Here is a 26,397-nt window from a genome sequence, read left to right on the forward strand (position 1 = left end):
CACACACACACACACACACACACACACACACACACACACACACACACACACGCACGCATATACACAGGTTCTTAAAAAGAAACATACTCCTGCAAAAATAGAAGGCATATATATAAGGGTAACACTGCAACTCCATATCCATTTGGGACCAATGAAGCTACTGCCAATCAATGCAACCTAACTGACTGCCTTGATTGATTTTGGTACAAGTAAGATCTGAGCTGCAACTTAAGCATTGCTCTTTCGCTCTTGCCTTTTCTCCTCTGAAATCTTTCTTTATCTTGTTTCTTCCCTTCATCTGTCTTCACTCCACTAAAGCCTCCCCCTCCCTCCTCATGATCTGACAGCATGTAAGAGATGACAGATTTAAAAAAAAGTAAAAAAGGTTTTTGATCAGAACTCATCAGAGGTAAGTTACGTGGACCGATAGCAATGCCGGGAAAATCCCAATAACTCAATGACTAACTCTGCTGGCTGATAATTGCCTCCTCATCCTTACCTTTGCCATCCCTGCAGAGGGCTTGGGAAAGGTTTACAGGGAAATTGAATTGACCCTTAGCAACATCAGGCAGGATGAAAAACAATAACTATTTCCTGAAAAAGTTTCAAACTGTAATGCCAGGAGTAAGCGGGAGAGGTCAAAGAACTTAAAAGAAAGCAAGGAAGGTAAATTGACTCTATGAATCAAAGAACACAAGTGATGGCAGAGTCTTCAGTGTTACCATTGTACTGACCAACAACACTAAAAATAAGTCAGATGTGGCAAGACACGTGAGTTTTTAGACAATAGGTATAGGTTTTAAACTCCATGGTTAGCCAAGCTTATTTGGAAGAATAAAACAAAATGTATTATCCGAATTTGTCTGTTTTAAACATCCATCACAGTTTACAGACTGTCGCTGTGTCCCAAATCCACACTAATTCTAAGCAGGTTTGAGTATGTATTGTGGGAAAAGTGATTAAATTAAGTACAAAACCTAGTATAAAGCATGTGTACTAAATAGGGGGGATTTTTGAGTGTGCTGTTCATGGACACTAATCCTCCACAAGGCAAAGCGCAAAGGAAATGGAGTAGCTGCTCATAGCTTAAAGAAAATAAATACATTGTGAATGGTGCTAAGAGAGCTCCAGATGCCAAATGTTGGAATACAAACAGTAAGTTTCAGACGTGAAGAAAAAACATTTTGTAGATAATATTGATTTTATATTTTTTTTGTACAAATAGTGTACAGTATTACAATTTGTAGCACATACTGTACAAATAGGTATAGATTTGTGACATCCTGGTTCAACATACCTGAATTCCTGTTGTTGTGCATGGAGTGTTTTCATGTGCAATGAGGGATTATTACCAACATTTTGGGTGCACTCACTTTCGAGTTTACCTCCAAATAAAGTGGTTCATCTAAACTGCTGGTCTGATTACAGCTTTGCAGCCAAATCTCAGTGATTTCTGACAGATAAATATGACGGCCATATAAAAATGAGAAACAAGTTATACTCAATCTGAAATTATCTTTAATTCAAACTGTGTGCACTGTGTGAATGTGCATGCATCCATACAGACGAGAGGAGGATTAAGTTATTCTTCTCTTCAAGCAAGGTGTGCAAGTGATGGATTACATCTGTGCTGTCTACAAAACCACAACTCCCTGTTTTCACACACTACTCATAAACTCAAACTGCATCAAACTTTTTTGTAGAGCCAGCAACTAATTTAAACCCTGACATCGTAGCTCACTGGGGGGAAAAAGCTGTAAAACCTGCCAACGAGTTCAGTAACATGCTGAACACTGCTAAATTATATACAGGGATGTCACTGTGTTTAGGTGGAGTGGGTGTACTTTTAAAAAGGCTGCACACAAGTTCAAACAGAGAAACTAAAAATACTAAATTACTGGATAAGGAGAACAATACATTTAACCACACTCACAATAAAGTAGCAACATTTCACCCTCAGATATAAAAGACAAAAAGTGTAAGAGAGTGTAAGAACAAAGGAGAAATAAATGTTAACGGTTTAAATAAATTTACAATAATTTACAAGCATCTCAAATTTAATAAACCAAAAAAAAAGTATTTTCTCCAGGGGTTTTCACCCTTGAAATGATAATAAGAGAAATAAGGTAAATGAGCGCAGAGAGGGGGAAAAAAACACAGAATCTGGCCTGGCCAAATTCACCTTCTCCAAATGTCCAACAAAAAGAAGACACAGATGACGGACTGTTTTTTGTTAAGATACACAGTTAAGCACAGACTCAAACATACATATGTGTGTGTATACATACACATCCTGAATGCGAAAAAAAGTAATGTCCAACACCAGTTTATCACCGTACTGCATCCCAAATGAAAAGCATTTCTTAGAGCCTTTGCTACTACAGTGTTTGCTTCAACAATTGCAGCAGTGTTTTGATTGCTGTGTTGTGTCCAGTGTAAAATAAGAATGTGGACTATTTTACTGTCTTGTGCTTGTAAAGCAGAACTAAAGAACATCTTGAATGACACAGTGTCAAGTTCAAGCACTGCTTCAAGCGACAAAACAACTAATTATGTATTCAGGAAGCTAAAAGTATATGTGGAAAAAAGATAGAGGAGAGCAAATACATATACAAATAAACGTTCTCTGTCAAAAAATAATCAAGACTTTAAGGTTATCTGAAGAAAAATTTCAAATTGTATATGTACTGGCTTTGGACAAATGTGACAAAATAACAGTAGCAGTTTAAAGAAGACACCTTAACCTTATTTTTGGCAAAGATTTATGCATAATAAAGTGCACTTCAAATGTGTGTAATTAGTATCTGATCTAATAATGCAGCAATTTATTCAACAATCAGCAACAATACGACTGCCTGAACGTGTTTGGCAAGTGAAGGAGAGCTGTGTCAAGTGCTGCGATTTGCATAAGATCAGTAAGCTTAGAAAATAATCAAAGAAATCAAAATGCAGTGATCCTGAAATCAAAACCTTTATTAACCCAAGTACATAAAAAAACTGAAAATAAAATTGAGGATTAATTCAACATACTCGTGAAATGAAAGAGCTGGACTGCTATTGATATCAGTGAATGGTACATTGAGTTCAGGTTTGATGGGTACATAGCCATAACTTCACATTGTCTTCTGTTTGGTATTACAAAAGTCAGACCTAGTTAACTGATCCTTTATTGATCCCTCTAGTGTTTATGTATTGTCAAATAACCAACTGTTATTTGTGCAATACATCCTTAAATGCATAGAATGGAAAGAGGCACACTTCGGTAAATGCAAACAAGCTGCACTCGAGATGGGTTTGCCTGTATGATGAGTGACAGGCTTAAATGTTGTATAGGGCAATTCTTCTCCATTTATAATAAGACTGACAGACTCAATGGAAACAACCACGATAACTTTCTCCTCTGTGTTTTCTCTCTAGAGGGGAATTCAGAGCTCTGGCTCAGCTGCAGTCCAGCCCTGAAGCTTACTATTCAAAGACTTCAGTAGAGCAAATGCTTGCTGACGTGGGGGCTTGACCCCATGTCCCAACTCAGGCCCAGGGGGTCTTTACCACTTAGCTTTCTTGCTGCTCAAATGACCTGCACAGTCCTGGTGTGTTATCATACTAATTTGATTGGTGTGTTCAAGCTTCCCCAATAAAACTTTGAAATATGTTCCTATAAAATGAAATAAGAAGGAAGTCACATGCCGTTTTGTTTAAACTCCAGTATCTGTATCTTTTTTCCCTACAATAGCTATAGCTATAAACACAACCATAAATACCCTAATAACCTTTTTATGGTTATCTTAAGGCACCTCAAAGCTTTTAACGTATTCCACCAGCTGTAGCCTCCGTCGCTACAGTTGCTCCCCCCTTCAGTTCTGACAAACCAATCATGGCTGGTTGATGTAAAACGCATCACTACCAGGGCGCCAGTGCTGGAATGTTACTGCAGACACCTGGTATACTTCGAATACCAAGATATTTACCTGGCAGTGATATGTTTAATCAGCATTGTGTGACTTTGTTTGGCGAGGCAGACGTTCCTTTATATGTAAAAGACCTGCACTCCAGCTTTATAGTGCTTGAGAACCCATTTCTCTCAGTCAGCTTACTATGAACACACAACTGTTTGCCTATGTAGGAACAACTTTCGTTACTTCAAATTTCTGTACTTCACTCAAATTGGATCAAACCAACCCCCATGCCGCTCTGTTGAAGCAGATTAGCTAAGATTTTGAATGTAAATAATTATAGAAAGTAATAATTTATGATTATTATTATTTTTTGCAAACTTTAACTTCAATTGCTGCTTATATAGTCATTCATATTTAATGTTACAGAGGAATATTTAAGATTTCCAGATTACTTCTTCGACTCTTACAGTCATGTTTGTTTGGAAATGTCATTAGTGAGTCCGTCTAGTGCTCTGAAAAAAATGACACCCCCATGTTTTCCTTCCCTTTTTACTGTACTGTTCGTGGGAGACAGGCCTGCACTGATGCACTTCACTGTGGTACAATTAGAAAGCCTCCTAGACCAAACTCGTCTGTTGATGTACCACCTACTGCAACAGTCAATTTTCCCCAGCATGTAACCCCAGCAGATTGAGCTCTCAGTCTTAAGGCATCCTTTCTACCAAATCTGTTGAATTCAGAACGCTCTTTTCTTACTTTTCCTATGTTCTGGATACCTCAAGTGCCTTGGATCGGTAGTATGATGATCTATATTATGAGACAATATAGATCTATCAGCTATCAGAGATGTTACTGTTTATACCAAGGTAGCAAGCCCTTCTTTGCTATGTAGCAATGTCAGAAATCAGGGAGCAGGGGCCCATTTCACCAAATTTGCGACATTAAATTATTTTCACTCTCTGCAATTTATATTTCAAATGTACAAATTCAAATGCAGAACTTGTGACTCATGTATGAACATGCAAGAGCCCTGTAGGGCTCACACATTTATCTGTGATTGGCAAGCAACAGTTATTTCTTAAATGTGACGCTGCACCCCTTTGTGAAATGCTTTCGAGTCACTTTTAAGAAACAGGCCTCAGGACTTTTTGGATTGGATTGGATTTACAGGATTTTTGCATTCATTTGATGGAGTAGTCCTACTTTGATCTCAGGTATTTACTTCACTGGATTAGACGAAAAACCAATTGGTTATTTTATCTATAAACAATTTCTGAATTGAATTTCATCAAAATAAACTGTATCACAATATCACTGGACTCAAACTCCAATTACCTGGGTGCCACTTGGAAAGGGAAGTTTCTGTTTAGAGTCATGTTTCTCACCAAAATGCATTGTGTGTAAGGATGGTAAGATAGTAATATGATTGCCTCAATTTAAAAAAAAGTGCACCAGATACAATTTGAGATTAACTCAGGATGCAAAGTTTCTAATATCTTTACACTGGTAAATCATTTTATATCTAAATTGATTGCTGATCTTCAAACTGTTTCTCAAGCTGCTTAAGAAGAACCAAAGAAATAAAATCCAACTATCTGTACCATATTGAATAGTATAGCATCGTGTGCTATTGTGTTTAATCAAATCATGTTGAACTGCACTGCTTCGCAATAGGGGTGAGTTGCATTGTATTGTTACTTGCTTCATATGTATCTTTAATGTATTGGATCATCGACAATGCATTGTGATGCATGTCGGAGAGGATGCACATCAGTAACTGTGTGTATCCTTGTGGTCTCTAAATGTGCTGAATGTATTTCCTTCCCCATAAAACTTTGTCTCATAAAACATTTGCAAGTCCTGCTTTGTTTACTTGCTAGCAGTCTTCTTTACTGCCTTTGTTGCTGCATTGGTGCATTTCTAGGTACATTTCCACCACCTGTAGGTACATGGAATAGTTTGAAAACATGCCTGCATATGCATATTCACTTCGAAGTGAAAAGTTTAAAATGTTCTGAAAATATGTGGATATGACTACCAATAGATCCTTTTCACTGTCCCTTTTTAGCTGGGAGCCTGAAAACAGGTCTTGAGGACCTCATTCTACAATAGACAGTTCATTAATCTAAGTATGCAAACACACACGCTAATGCACTAACACGAGAGTTCTTGCATACACATTACACATACACAGGGTCAAATCTTTTATTTATATCCACATTAAAACAATGATAACAGAGAACCTAACACATGCTGCACATGCATTCTGCCTTTCACTTTCACACACGTAATTGAGTAGTAGAGTGGGTTTTGCAGGGTTTGACTTACTCCCAGTGTGTGCTACAGTATCTTGATGTGAAGGATAATTTATCTCCCTAATCCTGAACCCTGGTCCCTGTAATCCTTTAATTCAGAAAAGTCTGGAGTACACAAGAAGCTACAAAATCCTAAGAAATATTCAGAGTGAAAGAAGACAGACGGAAAGAGAATATAGGGCCTACAAATAGTCCTAGCAGAGAATTTAGTAGTGACATTAAGTAGGCCTACATCTTTCTTCACCTCATTAGAGTTTATGGTATTTATAGTATGGTATGGTATATTAGTGTTTATGTATATATAGAGCCTGTTGGCAATAGGATGCAGTGCTGTCTGAGCTCGACTTTCCCTAATTCATCTGTTTCTCAATATGTGTAGCTGTGGACAAAAAAAACAGTGAGAGGGTACTGCTCACTGACTTTCTGCAGCAAAGCTGATTGTCCAAACCAAGAAAAAAAAAATTGAAGTAGAAAGCCAAGCTTCATGTGTGTGAGACAATGATTAATATGGGCACAGACGTGAAGCGTTGCAGAATTGCCGATGCATTGGTGATCAGTGTAGCATTTGAAATGGGAGAGTTGAGACGGAGAGACAGTGTGTGGGTGAGTGAGTCTGAAGCAGAAAAGGACAGAGTTTAATAACTTTGTGCTTTGTTAATGCAAATACATTTCAAATCTGTCTGTATTCATGTTTTGCATCCCTCACCAAAGCCAGAAAAAAAAGCCTGAAAGCCTGAAACGCTGGCTTCTACTGTCTGACATCAGAAACAGAAAAATGCGGGAATGAGAACAACTAATTCCTGAGTTTGGCTATGGCCACACAGACGGAAAGGACTGAACAAAGGTTTACAGTCCAACTGAAATCACATTAATTTCTCTCCATGCATTAGACACTATCTTTGAAATACATATTGACATTATATTTGACTGAGAAATATAATGTCAACATGTTTTTTTAAAGGTAGTCTACATCTATCATAGTTTTTTATGATTAAAAGAAGTATAAAAGGTCTTTGGGGAAATATTAAGTGTCTGTGTCTGACTGACAGCCTCCAGCAGGCTTGGCTCTGGTAACAAATACAAGCAAGGAAACGAGAGAACAAGTAAACAAAATTTCTGCTAACTTACAAGCCATGACAGTGTATTGTTAGCAATATATTAAAGAGTATAGCCTGATTTATACTTAGGAGTCCAATCTACGCCATGGGTACGTAACCTACGCCGCACCCTTTTGAACATCTCGAGTACCTTGAGTACATGTAGACAGCAGACCGCAACTGTGATTGGGTCGCTTGGTTATTGTGTGCATTGTCTGAGAATGGGAGGTGACTCATGTAAAACCCAGATTAGTTAATAATGCCGTTTAAGAATCCCTTAGACATGTGTATCCTCATATTTTCAAGATTAGTGCTGACATAGTGCACAAAAGGTAAATATTAACATCTTGCTACCAACTTTATCCTAACTCTTCTTAAGGCATTTTCACACTCGCACCAGCCCCTGCAAATATTCACTCATTTCTCATTCACTTTTGACACACATGCAACTCCTGCGCTAACAAACAAGTTTCCTGTTCCAGTGTGAGCTCCAGTTGGCTCTGGCAGACTCACAGGTCAAAGGTCGCTCTTGTTGAACTTTTTCAAATAGAAACAATGCATCTTGTGTTTGGAAATGGAGGAGTCATTGTTGTAACAGCGTACTGTACAATATTACACGAATGGACCACAAACTGCAGTATCAGTCTCTCACTTGGCTCATTAATTCATTTTCACTGATGTTGACTGTGACATCGTACATTCGTACATTGTACGTCTGTCAGTCCGTCAAAAGCACAATCAGTTGCCCCGTGCATGTGGCCTCTTCCACAAAACCTCCCTGTTTAGCCCTAATGAACAGCTGCAGAGTCCCTCCATCTTCAGCCTTACGGACAGGAAATGAGTCACTGGGAGACATTTAACCTTAAGACCTCACTGACTCTCAAAGGGTAATGAAGTAGCACAGTCCATTATAGTGTTTATATTGTTCCTTGCTATCTCGAGGATGAGGTCAGACCTTTGGCCAACCTGCCGGACTTTTAAAGGTTATAAAGCTGCCCGGCAATAGAAGAAAAAAGTTTTGAAAAGTGAGTGCTGCATTAAAGTTTTGAGATACCATCATGTTGGTCCATTAATTAATGCCAATTACGGATGAAACTTCCCCTTGCCTCTTGGGTGCTTTCTGCTGACAACAAAGCATGAAGGCTTTTGTTTTTGCTTTTGGAAGAAAGAGGGGGAGCTGTTCAGAGCAGAAAATGTGATGTGCACACAAAGTAATGACTATAAGAATAAAAGAAAGAAGAAGTAAGAAAAGAAGTAAGAAAATAAAAGAACACAAAAAGAAATGGACTAGATACTAAGCCTGCGGCTGCTGTCTCTTAGTTTTTAGGTTGTATATTTCACCTAAGTTAGTGGTAGGATTAAAGGGATGAATGTGTTGCCAAAAGTCAAACACTGTTTATAGCAAACCGGAGCTTGTTCAAAGATATGCTGCAAAATAATCTGCGTCGATCAATCAATTTAACATATCCTAAATGTACCTTTCTGCACCTCTTGTGAGCTTACTTCTAAAGCCCAGTGTATTATTGTGATGGGAAACAACAACTGGTTCAACCAAAAATTCCCAGAATGCCTTGTATCACAACAGTGAGCCAATCAGCCAGCATGCACAATAGCAGGACACTGAAACTGAAGCAGCTAAATGGAATTCAGCCATCATGAATTTTATCCGATGATGATCGATCATGCCATTTTACTTGATAGATTACAGAACTGGGGTGGCAGTTCTGGTACAGCTTTAAACTGGGTTCATTCCTTTGACTAATAGATGCTTTAATGTCTACATACATAATCATGTATCCTCCTCTGCTCCCCTGCTGTGTGGCATCTCTCAGGGGTCCTGACAACACTGAAATCCTTTTAATTGGACCTAACAGTTTTGTCACTGCAGTTGATCAGTTTATTGGATCATTACGCACAAATATCAAACCTACTGCTAAGAATCTTGGTATCATCTTTGACCAGCATATGACATTTGACCATCATGTTACAAAACTTGTCCAGTTATGTTTCATTCAGTTACGAAACATAGCAAAAATCAGATGCTTCCTGTCTTCGAGAGATCTTAAACTAATAATTCAAACCTTCTCCCATCTAGATTACTGTAATTCCCTCTACACGTGCCTCAGTCAAGCTTCCTTAAATCGTTTACAGTTAGGCCAAAATGCAGCCGCCAGACTTTTAACCAGAACCAGCCGTCAGTCCCACATTACTCCAGTTCTCGCATTCCTCTGTTGGCTTCCTGTAAAACCTCAGAATCAACTACAATATCCTGCTGATTACATATAAGGCACTTCTTTGACCTTGCCCTCAGTTACATTTCAGATTTCCTTGCTCCTCATTCTACTCCTCGACCACTGTGCTCCTCAAATCTTGCCCTTTTATCCATTCCCCACTAAGAGTGACCGTGCCTTTGCTGTTTTAGCCCCGACACTGTGGAATCATCTTCCCCAATCACTCAGGTTTGCTGAATCCGTGGACTGTTTAAAGCGGCTCCTCACAACCCATCTCTATAGGCAAGCCTTTTTATAGATCTCCTTTCGTTTGTTTACATATTTTTCTCATCTCTTTTTTAATTTATTCTTTTCTTCTTGTATTATTCTTCCATGTGTTAGTATCTATATGATCTATATGACCCTATGTATGCATGATTGTGTATGTACGTATATACGCATATATGTACATATACATGTAAATGTATGTGTTTGTTTATATTTGTTTGTTTGTGAAGCACGTTGTAACTGTATAAATAAAGCTTTACTTACTTACTTGCTATTATTCACACCTGTGCTTTTCCTATTCTGACATGTCAAAATGTCCTTATATCTTTATTAAAAAAAAGGCATATCCAAGACTTTTGGAACAGTCTCGGACATTGGAACTGTCTTCATAAATCTCACCACATGTTGGGAAAGTAAAGATTTATTATGGGAGCTGTACAGAACACAATTTTGCTCAAGTGAATTTCTCCATGGACTGTTTTGGTCAAATTCTGCTGTGGACAGCAGTGAAGAGTAGAGATGTCACAATACCAGAAATTTAGTCGATACTCATAGCAGTGAAATTCTACAATTCTTGATACCTAATTCAATACGACAGCAAAAACAAAAAACTAAATTTAGACATATATATATATATATATATATATATATGTGCACATAGATGGGCTTACTTTTTTTTTTGTTTACCACAAGCTGCTTATATACACAGACAACTAGTAAACTGTGTGCTTCCTGTGAGAACTTGTATCTTCTCATTGTTAAGTACATTCACCTTATTGTGAGATGGAAACCGCAGCGTATCCTATCCTCACTAAAGCGGGGCCAGAGAGCATTTCAGACGGCATAGTGTTGTTTATAGAACGACAACTAAAAGGAGGGAAACACACCAAAGCTGCCGGTGGATTGTTGTCAGACCCAGGGTACCTGGTCTTTAACAGTAACAGTAAGAAGTCTCACTCTGCCACTATTTCCCTGTACCATAAACGTCCCCCACACAGTCATTCCCCTCACTTCTTCTTCGGGTTTGACTAAACATACGGCTGCAATACTGTTTGTTATTCATGTTCCTTTAACAGTTATTTATAGTTTTAATATAATCCAATACTGTACAGTTTTATTCCATCATTTTAGTCCAGTCGTCCAGCTTGAGTAAAGTGCACAGAGTAAAGACATTTTCTCCAGCTGCTCCCAGGTCTTTGAACAGCTTCCTCCTTTAAAGTGAGTAATTGTACCATAATGTATAATGTTAAAATTAGTTTTATGAAATCGTTAGTCAAGGTCAAGGTATTGGTATCGTTACTGGTACCCAGCCCTACTTCTTCCTCCTGCACACTCTGCAGGCACAACCCCTCTCCTAGTATTTCCAACATGTGAGAAAACATCAGACACAGCTGCACTTGTAGAATAGAACATGATATTTCTTTCTGGAGTGGGGACTAGACATTTTTCTGTTCACAACTGCATTATATTGGGCGCATCTCTCTCTCTCTCTGAATGTAGTGAGTATCCATTCCTGCACTTCAGAGAGAGCCTGTTACATTGCATTACGGATTCTTTGTAGCCTTAATGTTGCTAGGTTCTCCAGTTACTTCAGTGCTGTTTATTGTGCGTCTTTTAGAGGTTATAATTAACCCAAAATAGGTTTAGGAAGCCCATTTTTACACGTTTTGGAAAGGACTGGGAACTGAACCATAGGGCAAGCAGCCAAGAACTACTGGAAATGTCACGAGGAGCTGGAAAATGTTAACAGCCAGAAAATATCAGTGTGTGCGAGTATGTGATTGACAGGCAGAATTAATTTCCTGTACTTCAAAACATACCATTACCAAACATCTACATTATGCTGCAGTGGAACCATCTCATTTTTCACTTCTACAAGAGGAAATGCTTCAAGAATGAAGACTGATCCTCACACTTGAAGTACCTGTTTCAACAAAATCATGTGTTGGAAGAAGGTGGTTTCATAATCATATTTGGTGCAGATATGATACTAAGTGTCTGCTTATGTATATGACTGGCAAGATGATATTAAGTAGTTAATATCATGATGTGAGTGGTTAGATCTCCAAATGCAGTAACGAAAATACCCGAAAATGAATTCCTGCCTACTATAGAAAACAGCTTTGACAACAGAGAGAGCAAAATCTCAACTCAAATGACAAATAAGCGAACTAACACATATCACACAGATGTAAAAGTCTCACATCAAGCAATCCTCTGCTTCTTATGTTGCTCTCCAGTGGGGAGATTTCTCTCAGCCAAATCTTATCAGAACATCCAAGGGTGTCAGCGCAAAGATCATTATTTCATTATTTAAAGTTTTAGCTGCTTCCCAATTTGTATCACCAGCTTATTCAGAGAGAGGTGGTTTACTTAAAGTATTACACTGGGACGATGTAGGAGGATCCAAGGAATGAAAGCCTAAGTGTGTTTGACCGAGAAGCTCCTAAAAACCATTCCAATGGCATAACCTGAGCGTAAACACAATTCACCAAATAATTGAAGGATTTAGTCTCATTTGTGCAAACAGATACGATCAAAGCGGGAGAATATAGGGGGGATTGAAAGAGAGGGAAATTGGGGGTGACATGCAGCCTGAATGACACGTTTAATCGAACAGAAAATTGAGGCTGGATTGCCAGGCGGTAAGAGAGTGAGGATTAATCCATGCCTAGAAATCATTTGTCTACTCTGATGCATTTTCCTCACCTTTCCTCTCACTGCTTTAAACTGAACATGACCTCTCTCTCCTTCTTTCCCATGCATGTGTGTATCCAGGGTTTACAGCTTGCACTCCATTTTCTAATTGCTTACAATCCTCCAAGTCAATTTTTAAAAAGCCATGCCAACCATTATTTTTTCATCGAGTGCCCAATTTATGTTTTCATTAACTATCATATCTGCCAAATTAATATAAATAAATATAATCTCAAACTGGCCTGGAATTACTTTATTAGACTTAGCAAAAGGTTTAGGGACATCCACTGTTGGAATTAAGATAGGTATGTATTAAATTGGATAAGTCATTTGTTTTAATGAGTATAAGGAATTTCATTAGTGTAACAAATGAAAGCCAAAGTTGTGGATTGTTTTATTGAGAGAGAGAGAGAGAGAGAGAGAGAGAGAGAGAGAGAGAGAGAGAGACATAGCTAGACAACTGAAGCTTCAAAACCTTTATAACACACAATATAAAAGCAGTAAACAATCATTGACCACTTTTGTGACGGTGGTTTTGGGCACCATGATCAAAACCTCACCTTAAAAAGGGCAAACCCGCATACTTTACGCTGAAAATCAAAAGTTATTTGAGAGAGAAAAGTCTGAACTCACACAGTTCTCTGCGATCTTTGATAGTCACAGCAGCAGTAGCAGCATGCGTGTCTCAGCCCTTGAGACTCATCATTACTCCACATGAGTGATCCATCATCAGTTATCCAATTAACATGCCCAGATCAGAAGAAAAATGATCTATTCACAGAAATATAATCCTAAAAATAAAGCATTTAACATCTGCATAAACACATTCCTGACCAGTTTTTTCACAAGACAATATCAGATACCTGATAAGCCTCTCAGCAGAAGTTTGACATTGTTTGTAAAGTAGATCCCTCGACTCTGCTCCTAATGCTATTTTCATGCTCTGAAATTGAGTTCAACTAACAAAGACCACATGGCCACTTGTACAGATAACTTATCATGGTTTTGAAGACAAGATATACCAATGTTACCAAATAAGATACCAAATAATACCAAGTAAAATGATAGGATTCACAATATGTTGACCCAGTGAATATTTAACATGACAAATTGTGTCTGAAATGCTCCTGCCTGTTATCGATTTGTTACAGTAAAAGTTAACCATTCTGCAGCCTGTAGACTGCTCATATTGGTTCTCAACTAGACAGTTTTGGCAGCAACAGACTTTGTGCTTCTGTTACTAATTTTGTATTCGGCCCATCAGAAAAAGCTATTTTTGTTTTATCAGAACATTATGTAGATTGTGTGGAGCTCGTTTTTGCTTTCTCCACATTATTCTTTTCACTTTCTATTACCAGAAGCACATTTTGAGCTCTCCTCTTCTTTAACTATTATGAGTTGTGAAAATTGATCACTAATTCAATTTCTCTGTGAAACACAAATTTTAGATCCATGTTATCAGCAAATCTGGCTGAATCCAGTTGCGACAGCTCACTTGAGTTTAGTGAAAACAATAAGAAAATAAGAAAAACCTAGAACAAGGAGCCTTTTGTTACAGAATGGATCTGCATCCATGCCATCACTTTCTTTCTGGCCCAGTTGATATAATTAGCACTATCTGGACATATATAATATTTCCATTGGATCTACAATGGACATGGTACAGCCTCTACTTAACAGATATGTGACAAAGCCTCTGTAGCAAGTAGGCGTCAGAAAGAATACAGTACATATAAGCTCTTATATCCCTTTACGAGTGGACACCAAAGAACAGATAATCGCCAACAGAGCGGAAAGAACACTTTTTATGTTTTTGTGACCAGTTTTTCTAAACATTGGTTCTGCTGCAAAATAGCTCACCATAAAGCTGCAAATGTATGCTCATTTATCTTTAGCCCTAGATTTTGTCATCTTCAAAATACAAATTTTACAATCGAAATCAAAACAGGAAATAACCTGTTTTGGCCAACGAGCAGTTTGGCTTTGTTCCACTAATGTATTGAGACATTACTTTCAATTAGGATGTGTTACAGTTTAACTATTTCCCTCAGACTGTCTGCAGGGAACAGGAAAGACAGGCGACAGGGAAAAGGGATGGCATACAATGAAAGACATCAGTTAGATTCCAGCCCACTATGTTGCAAGCAGATGGCCCATGTGCCACCCTGCTGAAACACTCAATCACTTCCCTTCAGCAAGTGTATTGCTCTTCTGCATATACAATGTGCATATAATGGGACGCAAGCCTGACTTGTTGAAGGGATATAGTACATTCTGATGGATGTGCTTACTCTGACACCCAGTTTTCAGTTTGAGGTGTGAATGTCATTTCCTAGACACTTGGGAGGAAAATCTGTCCTAATTTGCATGTTTGTGTGTGTGAGAGCGTGACAACAGGGATTAAGATGTGACTGTAAGTGAATCATCTAATCCCCGGTTTAGGAACAGCTGGTTGTACAGAGAGCTGAGGCTCAACTTCTGTCTGTTTCTGGAGGCAGCAAGGAGGAAGGTGGAGAGACAGAGATGTTAAGAGAAAGAGGTAGAGAGCCAGAAAAGAGACTAGAATTCAAAGAGGAAATGACAGAGAGAGAGAGGGTAGACAGAGACAGAAACAGAGGGGGGAAGAAAGAAGAAACAGACAATGCTCTGGGGAAAAAGTAATGCAGAAAAAAACAGACAGAATGGAGACTAAAAAGGAGAAAAAGAAGTGAGGAAAAATGTTGGACAGAGAATGTGGACGACATCAGTTAAGGGGAAGAGAAAAGGAGACACTATGGCTCCATGCAAAAAAGAAACCAGGTTATAGGGAGAAATGAGGTTGAACCAGGACATGTTTTTCATGCACTTGAATAAGTTAGGGCCTTAATTATCAAGCACGTGTAAGCACAATTTGATGAGTAAACTGAGCAAACTCACATTTTCACACCAAACTTGAGAGTTTCTTCTTGTGTTAGACAGTGCATCTGTTTCAAAGCAGAATTAGATGCACATAACACCTTTTTAAACTAAACCAGCAAATATGCAAATATTGCTACCGCTAATAATGGTTTAGAGTAATAAGTAAAATCTTAAAAAGCACACCTGCATACTGTTTGGAATGATGCAAATGGCTGACCTGTCCTTGTTTGGTGATTTGAAAAATGTTTTTTTCATGGACCACAGGAACCTCTTTGCTGAGACTGTTAATTGCTGGCTCGTCAGAAGATTTTGTTTGCCGTGGGCAAAATTTGCTTCATCTGTGCCAGCAGCAAATCTAGCTCCAGCTAGATACACCAGTGGCATCCTTGTGCATATTTATGTCCTATCAGCTCTGTATTTTTTAGGCATGGGTATATTTCAGTTAGAAATTTGGTAGACATGAATTATTACGGTATGCTGCTATGCGGTGCACAGTAACTTTACACATGCACCAAGTATATGACCTCAAGTCATCATGACTCCTGTCCAATCAATACAAAGAGTGTACACAAGGCAGGCATACACATACAACCCTGTAAATATGCACACAAACAGGTATCAAAGATTCATCTATTTCAGACAAAATCCTTATCAGATATCCAACCTTTTTTCAGGTCATAAATCATCTTCAAATAGAAGTACAGATGCTTGGATGAAGCAGATGAGATTTTTGTGATTGAATTAAGGAGTGAAGGATGATTTAAGGATAGAAAGGGGTTGAGACTGAGAATGAGGACTAAACAAATGTCAGCGAGAGATTAAAGATAAACAAACTGTTGGAACCAATTAGAACATCCCCCTGCAACTGGGGCTTAATTTAACAGGCATAAGTTTCAGTGGCTCCACTGAGGGAAAAAGCCCCCGAACCTTCTTTGAAGTTCTTCTCTCTGTGGGCGGTAATGTGGCATGGCACCCAGCCAAAGCCCACAAACACAAGGATTGAATAAAGCTCTCCCAGTGTCCCCCGATACTGAGGATAAGGGAAAAGGATGTAAAGTTACACACAAAAACATACACAAACATACACACACCTGACAGAGAGCTTCAATTTGTTCATTTACAGTCTCTGTGTGTTTAACTGTACTGTATGTGTGTCTGCATATTTCATCATTTGGGAACATTTCAGATTATCAGTACTTCCATGTTTTTCATAATTAATGTTTACAAAGTTTCAAAATTTAAAACATTTTTATGTGAACATCACAATTGTCTTAGAAGGATTAGATTCGCTCCAGTTCCAGTTTAGGCAGGGTTTGAAGACATTTTTTGCTCTTTTTCATCATCATCTTTGAGATATTTCAAACCACTACACAACGGAAGGTCATTCACCATTACATAATTGTTTTTCTGTCAATCAGGTAATCAATATTGCATGTAGATAGCTCAGAATCTCTGTGACCTTCAAGATATGGAAGACGTCAATCCAATCCTGTACAGAAACCAGGGACAGCATAGATTATAAAATGGCATTATAATATTCTACTAACGTGTACGTTGACTTGAATAATAGTAATGATCTGCAGCTCAGGAACTGTGAAGCGTTTCTCTTATTTCTGTTAAGGTATTCGAACATATCTTCGTAACTGACTTTCAAAGGTCAAAGCTTATATATAGGGAATACATACTTAAGCATGTATTTATGCATTGTCCTTGTACGCAGTTCATAAAGCCCACACGAAAGCCATAAAATAGCTGCCATGTGTTACTAAAGTGATCCTTACAAAGAAGGCAATGTCCCTTTAGTGTTAGCTGAGGAATGTGGGCAACTGGCATGTGTCCAGTAAGAATGCACACACAAACATTCACATACATACAAGTGCACATGCATGTTCATCTCTACATGTGTTTGACTCTATTTTTAAACTAAAACCTTGAGGAGCATGTCCTTGTTGTTAACATTAACACAACTGCACATTAAGCCTAGTCTAGGCTGTAATTCACACAATCATATGAACTGCAATTCACACAATCATGAGTACCACTTGAAATTCAGCAGACTGTTAGTGGCTCATTACATTCACTTGATAGGAAGTTGAGTATCAACACTGGACTGAAAGAAAGTGGGCCTAATTGCCCAGTGATAGTTGGATGGAGACATAGCTTATCTCTGCCACCCACTCAATCTATCTTAGTCTTCCTCCTCCCTCCTGTCTAATTCTCCTCATTTCACTTGGACCTTCAGAGGAATGGGATCATGAGCATATAACCGTCTTGAAGTTGAATCCACAGATGATAAGCAATCGTCCTCATCCAGTCCCCTTTCCTTTTTTTCATCATTCCCTCTGTTGTGACTTGTTAAAGAATGACGAATGCTAATGAGAGACAAACTATGAGATCACCAGTGTGCCAGTGACGCGCACACACACAATCGTGCATACACACATTTTATGGCGACACACAGGAAGAGACTGACATGCACACGCACACAAAACCACATTTATTATAATTCTGCCAATTTCTGCAAGCAATTTCAGAGTAGCTTTGTTGTTGCTTTCGGGTTTTCTTGATCGTGCTATTAAAGCAGTCTATTGGCAGTTTGGTTGGCGGCGCTATGGATTATTTTAGGCTTTAGCATGCGAGCCAGCACAACACCAGAAACCACTGTAATTACAAGATCTGGTCGGTCCTTTGAATAGCAATGGCAACCAAAACCTTGATCTGGTCAAAGACAAGAAGGAGAGGCGGGGCTCCTGGGGTTAAAATAGAACTGTCCACATGGAGTTGATTTGAGGTTTTCTATATGGGGAGCCCTGGAGTGGGCCTGCTCAAGTAATGAAGTCAGCTCAAGCAAATGGAAAAAACCTATATCGCGTGCAGTTCTGTTGCAGAAAACAGCACTCACTTGCCCACATTATTAAACCCATCACTACTGTAAAATCAAACCGGGTAAGAACTATACCATGTTGTGACTACAAACGTATGTCTTAGATATTCACACTTTTCTTTTAAAAGGAAAAGCAAATAAACTGATGCAGTCTCAGACACAGCAGTATTGTTCCACAAATCAGTTCAATCTCTGCACTGCTACATTAAGTAACACACCAGAAAGAGAATTAATAGGTTTCTTTGTATATTTCTCTGAAATGCACATGCAATATATGAACAAATTTCCCCAGAGCACCAGGGGCCGGTTTCACAAAGATATTTTAGACTGGTTTGTAGTGTTAGGCCAGGTTTGCACTTCAAGAGCTGCGGGAGCTCCGTGAAAGGGCCACGAGAGAGAGAGAGCCGCAATACAGCCTTGAACGTCGGGAAACTGGTGGTGTACCTGCAGACATTGTGAAGCTATATGGCCACCGAAGAGGAGTGCCTGTGTTGCACGGAGTGGGACCTGTTGCGTCGCGACAACCAAGAGACGCAGTGTTTTGTACAGTCAGTACAGATTTCCCCTCTCTGATAAACAGAGCTGTACTCGAAACTTTTTTCCATGTCCCGAAAATAAATTGGAGGCAGCGAGTCATACCGCAGGGACCAGATGGACAGTTATCCACTGAGTAAGTACACTAGACAAGTTGTGTTTTACATCGGTGCTTTTATTTCTGATATATTGAGCAAATTCCGTTTGTTTTAGTTCACATCGCCAGCTGTAAGTCTTGATCATTGATCTGCATGAATGACCTAACCCCTGACTGTTTTCCCAAGATAGCACCCGCCTGTATATGCGAACACTACTGTTGTTCTAAACTATCTTTTTAATAAACTGTCTGTACACTTACAAAGTTCTCAATGCTTCGGTTTATACACAGGGGCCCTCATTATGCTACCGTGTAAGTGTGGTGCTATTTTGAGCCTTGTTAGTGGTATAAAAAGCGATTTTGTTTCACTTTACTCTGTGCCCCGTTGACTAGCGTTATAAGTTAATTAACGGTTTGTGCTAAAACCGGTCACGATCGATTAGCATGAAAACATATCCCAGAGAACGGACCAACTCAGTACACATGTGTTATTAACCCCAGGTTCATTTTGCGCCGGAATTGTCCTTTAAATGGTTTACATAAACATACCCTATCGTTCCCAGTGGAACACCAGTTTAAGTGAGGCTTGCACAGGAACGGATTGGTCCATCTCACTGCCAAACAACATATAGCCCTGGTTCTTATGAACAAAATACGCTATGATGCTTGCATGTGAGCATCAAAGTTAGATTGTTTCCGATTCCTCCCCAGCTCAATGGCTGTAATGATACCATTATGTTATGATGCGTTTTTTAAAATTCAAATTTTACAAGTTGACCCCTATAGGGGAAAACCGGAGCCAAATTTCTTTAACTAAATCTTTGTTGTCTGACTTCAGCAATTTTTGCCTATTTCATTTATTATCAAGCTCATCAAGCAGTCATTTTCACCAAAACAGATGTCACAGATTATTTATTACTGTTCTGTAGTGAGATTTCATATCTGACATCTTCAGAATTCTGATAAAAATGCATATTATAACATTCTTTCTAGGTGAACTGCAATTCTACATGTACATATATTCCATCATGAATCTTAACTGCAACTACTCACGTAATTTTTTTCTTCATCTTCAAATACTTCTTGTTATTTTGAGAAAGAGAATGTGCAGAACATCGATATTTGAAGCTAATGAGAGACTCTGAGAGGCTGATAAATGGAAGTAGTACAAAAATGTAGTCCTCGGCCTCAACTGAAAGGAAAAAAAGGCTTAAAGTCAGCCGCCAGACCCCCAAGGCTAACTCAGAACTAAGACCCATGTTTCATTTAGCCAAGGAAACTATCTTGACGAGTTAGTACTGAGCCCTGCCACACTAAAAATCCTCAGCATCTCAGCCCTGCTACAGGTCTGCACTGTGTTGAGATTTTGTATTGTTACACTAAATTTTCTGAGTAAAATGTTCTTGTAGCTGTTGAATTCTTCCAGAAGGCAAACATCTCCTGTCGGAGTGAACAGAGCTCTGTGATTTGAAGTGGTTGCACGGTTGGCCATGTTTTTCAGACTGGAAAAAAAAAGCCTTAATTCACTCAGATTATTCAATAGTCAAAGTCTATCTTTGTGAAACTGGCCCCAGGTCAGCCATATTCAGTACCATAGTAACAGACAAGAATTTACCATTTTGGTCAAAGAAAAGACCAGAAACACATGCAGTGTATAAATCTATGACCTTCTACTTAACCAGCAGGCTCCCTTGTCTATATTATTAACTTTAAGACATAAATTCACCCAAATTTATCTGGTTTTGTTACTGACTAAAAATATCAAGCAGAAGTGTTACAGCTGCCACACATCGGTCTCACATCGTCATGCTACAGTGGCAACCAATAAAGTGTCAGGGGGCTTAAGATCCTTGTTGAAACGGCCTCTACGAATGCTATAAACTCTGACAATCTCCTCAGAAACTTGCAACTCCCCGGAGAACTTTTACACTTAGCAAAGCTGCGGTGACAGATTGGATAGGAGCGGATTGAAGGACTGGTTGGTTTCCACAATATCTCCCCTCTTCCTGAGAAGCAGAGAATGTGCTATATAATACATGCTGGACTGTCTCTTGTGCTCTCTGTCAATCATTACACAATGATATATTCTATCCTACTGCGTAGTCATCTCCCACTTGACGTCCCTAAAAAAAGTGTCCTTGCCCTGGATATAAGCCCCATGATACGGTGCTACAGACAGAAAGGTCACACAGCTTGATGAAAGTGGGACAGTGGTGCTAAAAGTATCCCTAATAGACCAGCATGACACTGCAATGAGGAGAAATATGAGTTAACTGGCATTTGCAGTCATGCTGTTGAAGACAGTTACTTAAAAATATCTTACAGGCGCAACATCCAAAAGTAAAATCTCTCCCTGGATAATTACGCTTATACTTATAAAAGAAACATCTTTTCCTCTCTTGACCCTGGTTGATTTCTTATTTCACTGCAGCAATTCCTCCATTGTACTTTCCCTGAACTGTCACTGCATCCAGTTTTCTCTTTGAGACCCTTGTAACCCTGGGCCTCTGGGTGTAATCAGAAGAGAAGAACCATGATGGGCTGGTAGAAGAAAGCCTCCTATCTAGATTGGAAGAAGAAAATTAGGAAGGAGACTGAGAGACTGAGGGGACAGAATATGATACTGGGGAAATGTGCACTCATGAGAGACAAAGAGAGGGCTAATGAGGGGTGGTGGCACTGGTGCCGGGCAGGCTAGTTGCAAGAGAACTCAACATTATGAGGCCTAGAAGGAAGGGAGAGTGGTGGAAGTAGGTGGAGGAGGGTGGAAGTAGTTGGAGGAGGGTAGCGTCTACCAGGCTTTTTCTTTTCTTTTCTATCCAGATGGTATTCTCATTGAAGAAATTATAAAGCAAAATGAGAATCAGAAGCAGACTGGCAGGGTGTGGTTGTCCCATCAGACATACAATGCATACTTGTTTGGTTTTACCTCAAACGACACATAAGTATTTAATCATTAAAAGAGATTAAATTCTTCCATTTCAGTTTCTAAAAAATTAAATTAAGTTACTTTCAAGTCACCTCAATCTTATGACAGCTGCTAAAGCAAGTACAGTACTGCTTTCGAAGGCCAATAGTCCCTTATGGAGCTCAGTTGTTCTGTACTAGTGCAGAAAAAAGCCATCAGGAGTAAAATGATATGATGACCGGAAAACATACTGCAGATTACATTATAGCTCTTATGTAGCAATTCCCTAAAATGCTGAAATTGCAAATTTTCTCTCTGCAATTCCATATTGGTCTAGATAACAGAAAAACTGGAAGCTGATGCCTCCGAGCTGTGCTTAAGTTTGTGGTTCGGTTAATTGCGGTCGCAGTGTGCAGCATTACAAAGAGAGCCGAACACATTCGGCACTCAAGCTCGACTAAAAGCCAAGTGATGCAGCACGGTGGCTTTGAAGTGTAATGGGACTGGGGAGCAGCAGAGCTGGAGATCAGGACACGGTTCTGTGGGTAGATGGTTTGTGGACCGATTCCCAAATGTATGGAAGTTAGGAACACAACTGGGCACGCAAGATGGGAGAACCCTTTCAAACCCTAAACAACTAATTATCCACCTGCTCTCTACAGCTGAGAGCAATTTCATCAATGCAGGGGAAGTCTTATTTAAAAGTCAATCAGCAAGTCACAAGGGAGGAGTGTGACTGTGGAAGGGTGCCCATCTGTCCATCTGTCTGTTCAACTCCCTAGGTTATCCTAAACCCCTTTTACACTAAACCAACAACCTGTGTCTGCCTTTTCTACCAGCTCTCACACTCTCAGGTGTATGATCTTATTCGCTCCAAGGACGGAGTTGTACAGTGTTTGGGATCAAAACACACTATACGCTATGGCTGAAACTATTAGTCGATTAATTAATTAGTTGATCGACAGAAAATTACTTTATTTTTATTACAAGTATTTTGATGATCGATTATTCATTCAAGTTGTATATTATATTATTATAAATTAGTATTATAAAGCAAATATAAAAAAAACATCTGCTGCTTCCATCTTCTACAGTGTTTTCTCTGTTTTATATCATCGTATATTAAACTATTTTGGGGCATAAAAAAAGACATTTGAAGATGTCATTAACTGCGATGGGTATTTTTTCATTATTTTCTGAGATTTTATAGAAAAAACAGCTAATCAATCAATAAAAGTGTCAGGTACAGCCCTGCTTCTAACCATCTAACCAGCATTAAGCCGGTTTCAGCTTGTTGTTTCGGTTTGTAGGTTAATAAAAAACTGTGGGCAGCTGCTCCCCCAGCACAGGAGCTCACATAAACCAGTGAAATTATAGAGCGCTGCAGTAAACACATGGCTTATGAGTAGAGATGAATACCTCACGAGCAATAAACACAGATAGTTTTCTCAATAGTTGGTGAACCAAACCAGGAATAAAACAGCAGTGAATCGGGATGAATGAATTGGATATGTGGTGAGAGAAAGAACTCCAGCGATGCCCACACTGCTCAGTGTCTGCTGGATGTGTAAGAAGCCAATTGTTTGCTCACACACTCAAACATAGCTTGATAAGGGATAATATAGTATCAAGGCAGCTTTAGGGATTGGTTGATCAAACACCAGATCATCCGCTTCCAACCACCCAACATGTTGAATCTTCGCTGTAAAAACAAGACAAAAGCAACTCCTTTAACAATAAAAAAATTACAAAAACAACAAGTGATCTGCTCGATCAGCCTTGTATTTGACCAGTAATACAATAATGCCCTTTCTTCAGGATAAGTAATTTAACATTACTAAACATTCCCTGGGGGAATTTGTGACTTGGTGCTCTTCTCTGTGCAACCCTAACCCTAAATCCCACACAACAACATGTGACTGTCCTCATCAAACTGATACAATTCATGTCTGCAGCTAACAGTATCTAAGACCAAGAAGATGAATGTTTGTCTCCTGGCAGCACACATCCACAGGGAGGTGGTCCAGCAATAGAAATACCTCAGCAATGTCTTTGGTAATAGAGTTCATCCGTCTGTACCCTAAAAATAAGAGAAACAATGCACCTGAGGAGAGGCTGAGAGGGACACTGAAGAGACAGAAGTTAGATGAGCACTGTAGCATCCATCAATGCTTTGAGATGTGAATTGGTCTTGGAAGACGTTCAGTAAATGTGAGGAAAAACTGCAAACAAATGAAAAATGTATGTTGATTTTGAGCCATTAAAGCAAACAATTAATTAGGATGTCTCAAGAGTTACTTATTAGCAGATATTTGTTTTATCTGCAGCTTCCCTGCTCATCAGACACCAAATATCAAGCCAAAGCATAACGTGGGTCTAAGCTACTGATGGAATTAATATTGATATCATATAATCGCTTTAATTTGCTCAGATACAGCTCATTGGAAGGGTTGGGGTCTAATTTGTTTAGCAAAACATAGAGCAGTCATTCACATAACAAATTAGATGATTATTCATATAAGAGAGAATAATTAGCTCCATATTGTCACAATTATTATGTAGTACTAAATAAACTACTAAAAACTACTAAAAATCCCAGCTCACGCCCTTTCTAAATACCCTGTCATTCAAACTGGTCTGTTCAGCAGGATCTGCTTCTCTATCTCCATTTAAACAACCCTATTTTGGAGTCATTGTTTAAACTTGGCATCAGATGACATATTGAATTATTCTTGTAGAGGCATGACTGAGAAAAGGAAATAGCCAATAACGTGCTATAGCCTGGTTTTGTCAGTGTGCTGGAAGTGAGCCCTGTTTGCCATCCATGAGTGCAGGGTATATACTCTGTCAGCATGCTGTGGAGGAGGTCGATATTCCGCCAAGGCAAATACATTTACATTTATTTATTGCAAGCCATTACAGGGATCCCTGATTCCTGCTTTGGAGAACAGGCTCCAATTAGATTTTCCATCACATCCAGCCTGCAACGCCAAGCTTACAGCCGCGCATTGGACTGCTGCGAGATGTTAAAATTCAGATCAAGTATAGAGAGGACAGCATTAGCCTCCAAAAGTAGGGTAAACTGCCCTTTATAACAGAGGGGGTATGGGAGGAAATCCCACCAGTATATGCCAAGCTGAGGAATCTAGTGGAAAAACTTGCCACCCCCCATGTCCAAAAGTGGTAATAAGTAACAAAACTTCTGGTAGAAAAGGTAGAAAACTTACCACCCCCGTGTCCAGCTGCTCGGTAGTCAGAGAGGGAGCCGCTCCAGTCAGAGGTAAAAACCACAATATCAGCATCAACAGCAGCATCTCCGGAGAAATATTCCTCATCCACTTGTGAGCAACCAGAGACATCATGGTGCCCTATGACAGGCTGGTCCTGCAGGGCTCAGACACCGACCCCGACAGCCGCATTCACGGGATAAGTCACACGCCGACGCTCCTGTAAAATGTGCCCGCATAAGTCTACCTCACTGTTGAGCGCAAACACATAAAACACATTAAAAAAAAACCAGCGGCGGCGAGGGACGGGTGGGATTTACAAGTTTGTTTTCCACGAGAACGGCACTTGCAACTATTACCTACGGGGTCATAATCAGAAGACAAAATCGTGTGTGCATTCTTGTCCTACATCAAGTCCATCAGAGGTGATATTCCTGCAGCGAAGAGGCGCGAGCTCCCCTCCTGATCGTGCGGTCTCGAGCGCTGGAGAACGAAAGCAGCTGCGTGCGGTTTTTGTCCCGAGCAGCGGCAGAGACCGCTCGTTGACGCACACGCAGCGTGAGTGAGTGAGTATTTGGCCCGAAGGATCCAGGGGAGAGGAGGGAGGGTGGGAGGGAAGAAAGGAGGGGAGTTCAGCGCCTTTTTAGCCCACTTGGATACTACTGAATTCATGACGCGCGTCGTGCGTAATTTGAGATTCTCAGGGGTTGAGAGCAAATACACAAAACATAATTTGTCTGTGTTATGTCGGAGATGTGTCAGTGTTAAGAGGGTTTGACAACCTTTATCCTAACATATAGCCTAACACAAACAGGAGTTATAAGAAATGAGCTTTTATGACTGTTGCTTATGCTCTTGTGGCAGGCTAGTTGTGTGTTTGTTTTTGTGTGTACCAGAATCTGGCTAGTCTGACGCTGATCATCATCACCTCCACTTATCAAGTCTTTTGGCACCAGTGAGGGCAAAAGATGGGAGTCAACTAGCATAGCCTGATTACAGCCTTTGGGTGCCCCAGGGCTAAAAATGAGACGTGGGCCCCCTTTTGACACCTTCATGTAAAAAAAAATCAATCTAAAAAATCCACCATGTGAGCAAATCAAACCCTGATTCTTACTTTGGACGGCAACCCACGGCTCATTCTAAGGTTACGAACACAACACACAATACTAATATTCAGGTGATTATACACTAATAAAAACATACCTATGAATATTATATTCCATTTCTAGATCCTCCTAAATGTTACACACTGGACATTTAAAAGACCTTGTTATCCCAAATGTATTAAATTGCCTCTAACCATACGTGGATCCAGAGTCCTGCGATAGTTGCCTGCTTTAACTGGT

At 39.5% G+C, this 26,397-nt stretch overlaps 1 protein-coding gene across 1 annotated transcript in view; it reads right to left on the bottom strand.

The window, feature by feature from the left end:
- Positions 1–25,624, bottom strand: part of LOC127369980 (matrix metalloproteinase-17-like) — a 67,289-nt gene extending 41,665 nt beyond the window's left edge. The window contains exon 1 of the mRNA XM_051411588.1: positions 25,052–25,624. Coding sequence (XP_051267548.1) covers positions 25,052–25,186 — 135 coding nt within the window. The 5' untranslated portion in view covers positions 25,187–25,624. The remainder of the gene's footprint in view (positions 1–25,051) is intronic.
- Between the last annotated feature and the right edge of the window lie 773 nt (positions 25,625–26,397).

This window comes from Dicentrarchus labrax, unplaced genomic scaffold (assembly GCF_905237075.1).
Source record: "Dicentrarchus labrax unplaced genomic scaffold, dlabrax2021, whole genome shotgun sequence".
Lineage (NCBI taxonomy): Eukaryota > Metazoa > Chordata > Actinopteri > Moronidae > Dicentrarchus > Dicentrarchus labrax.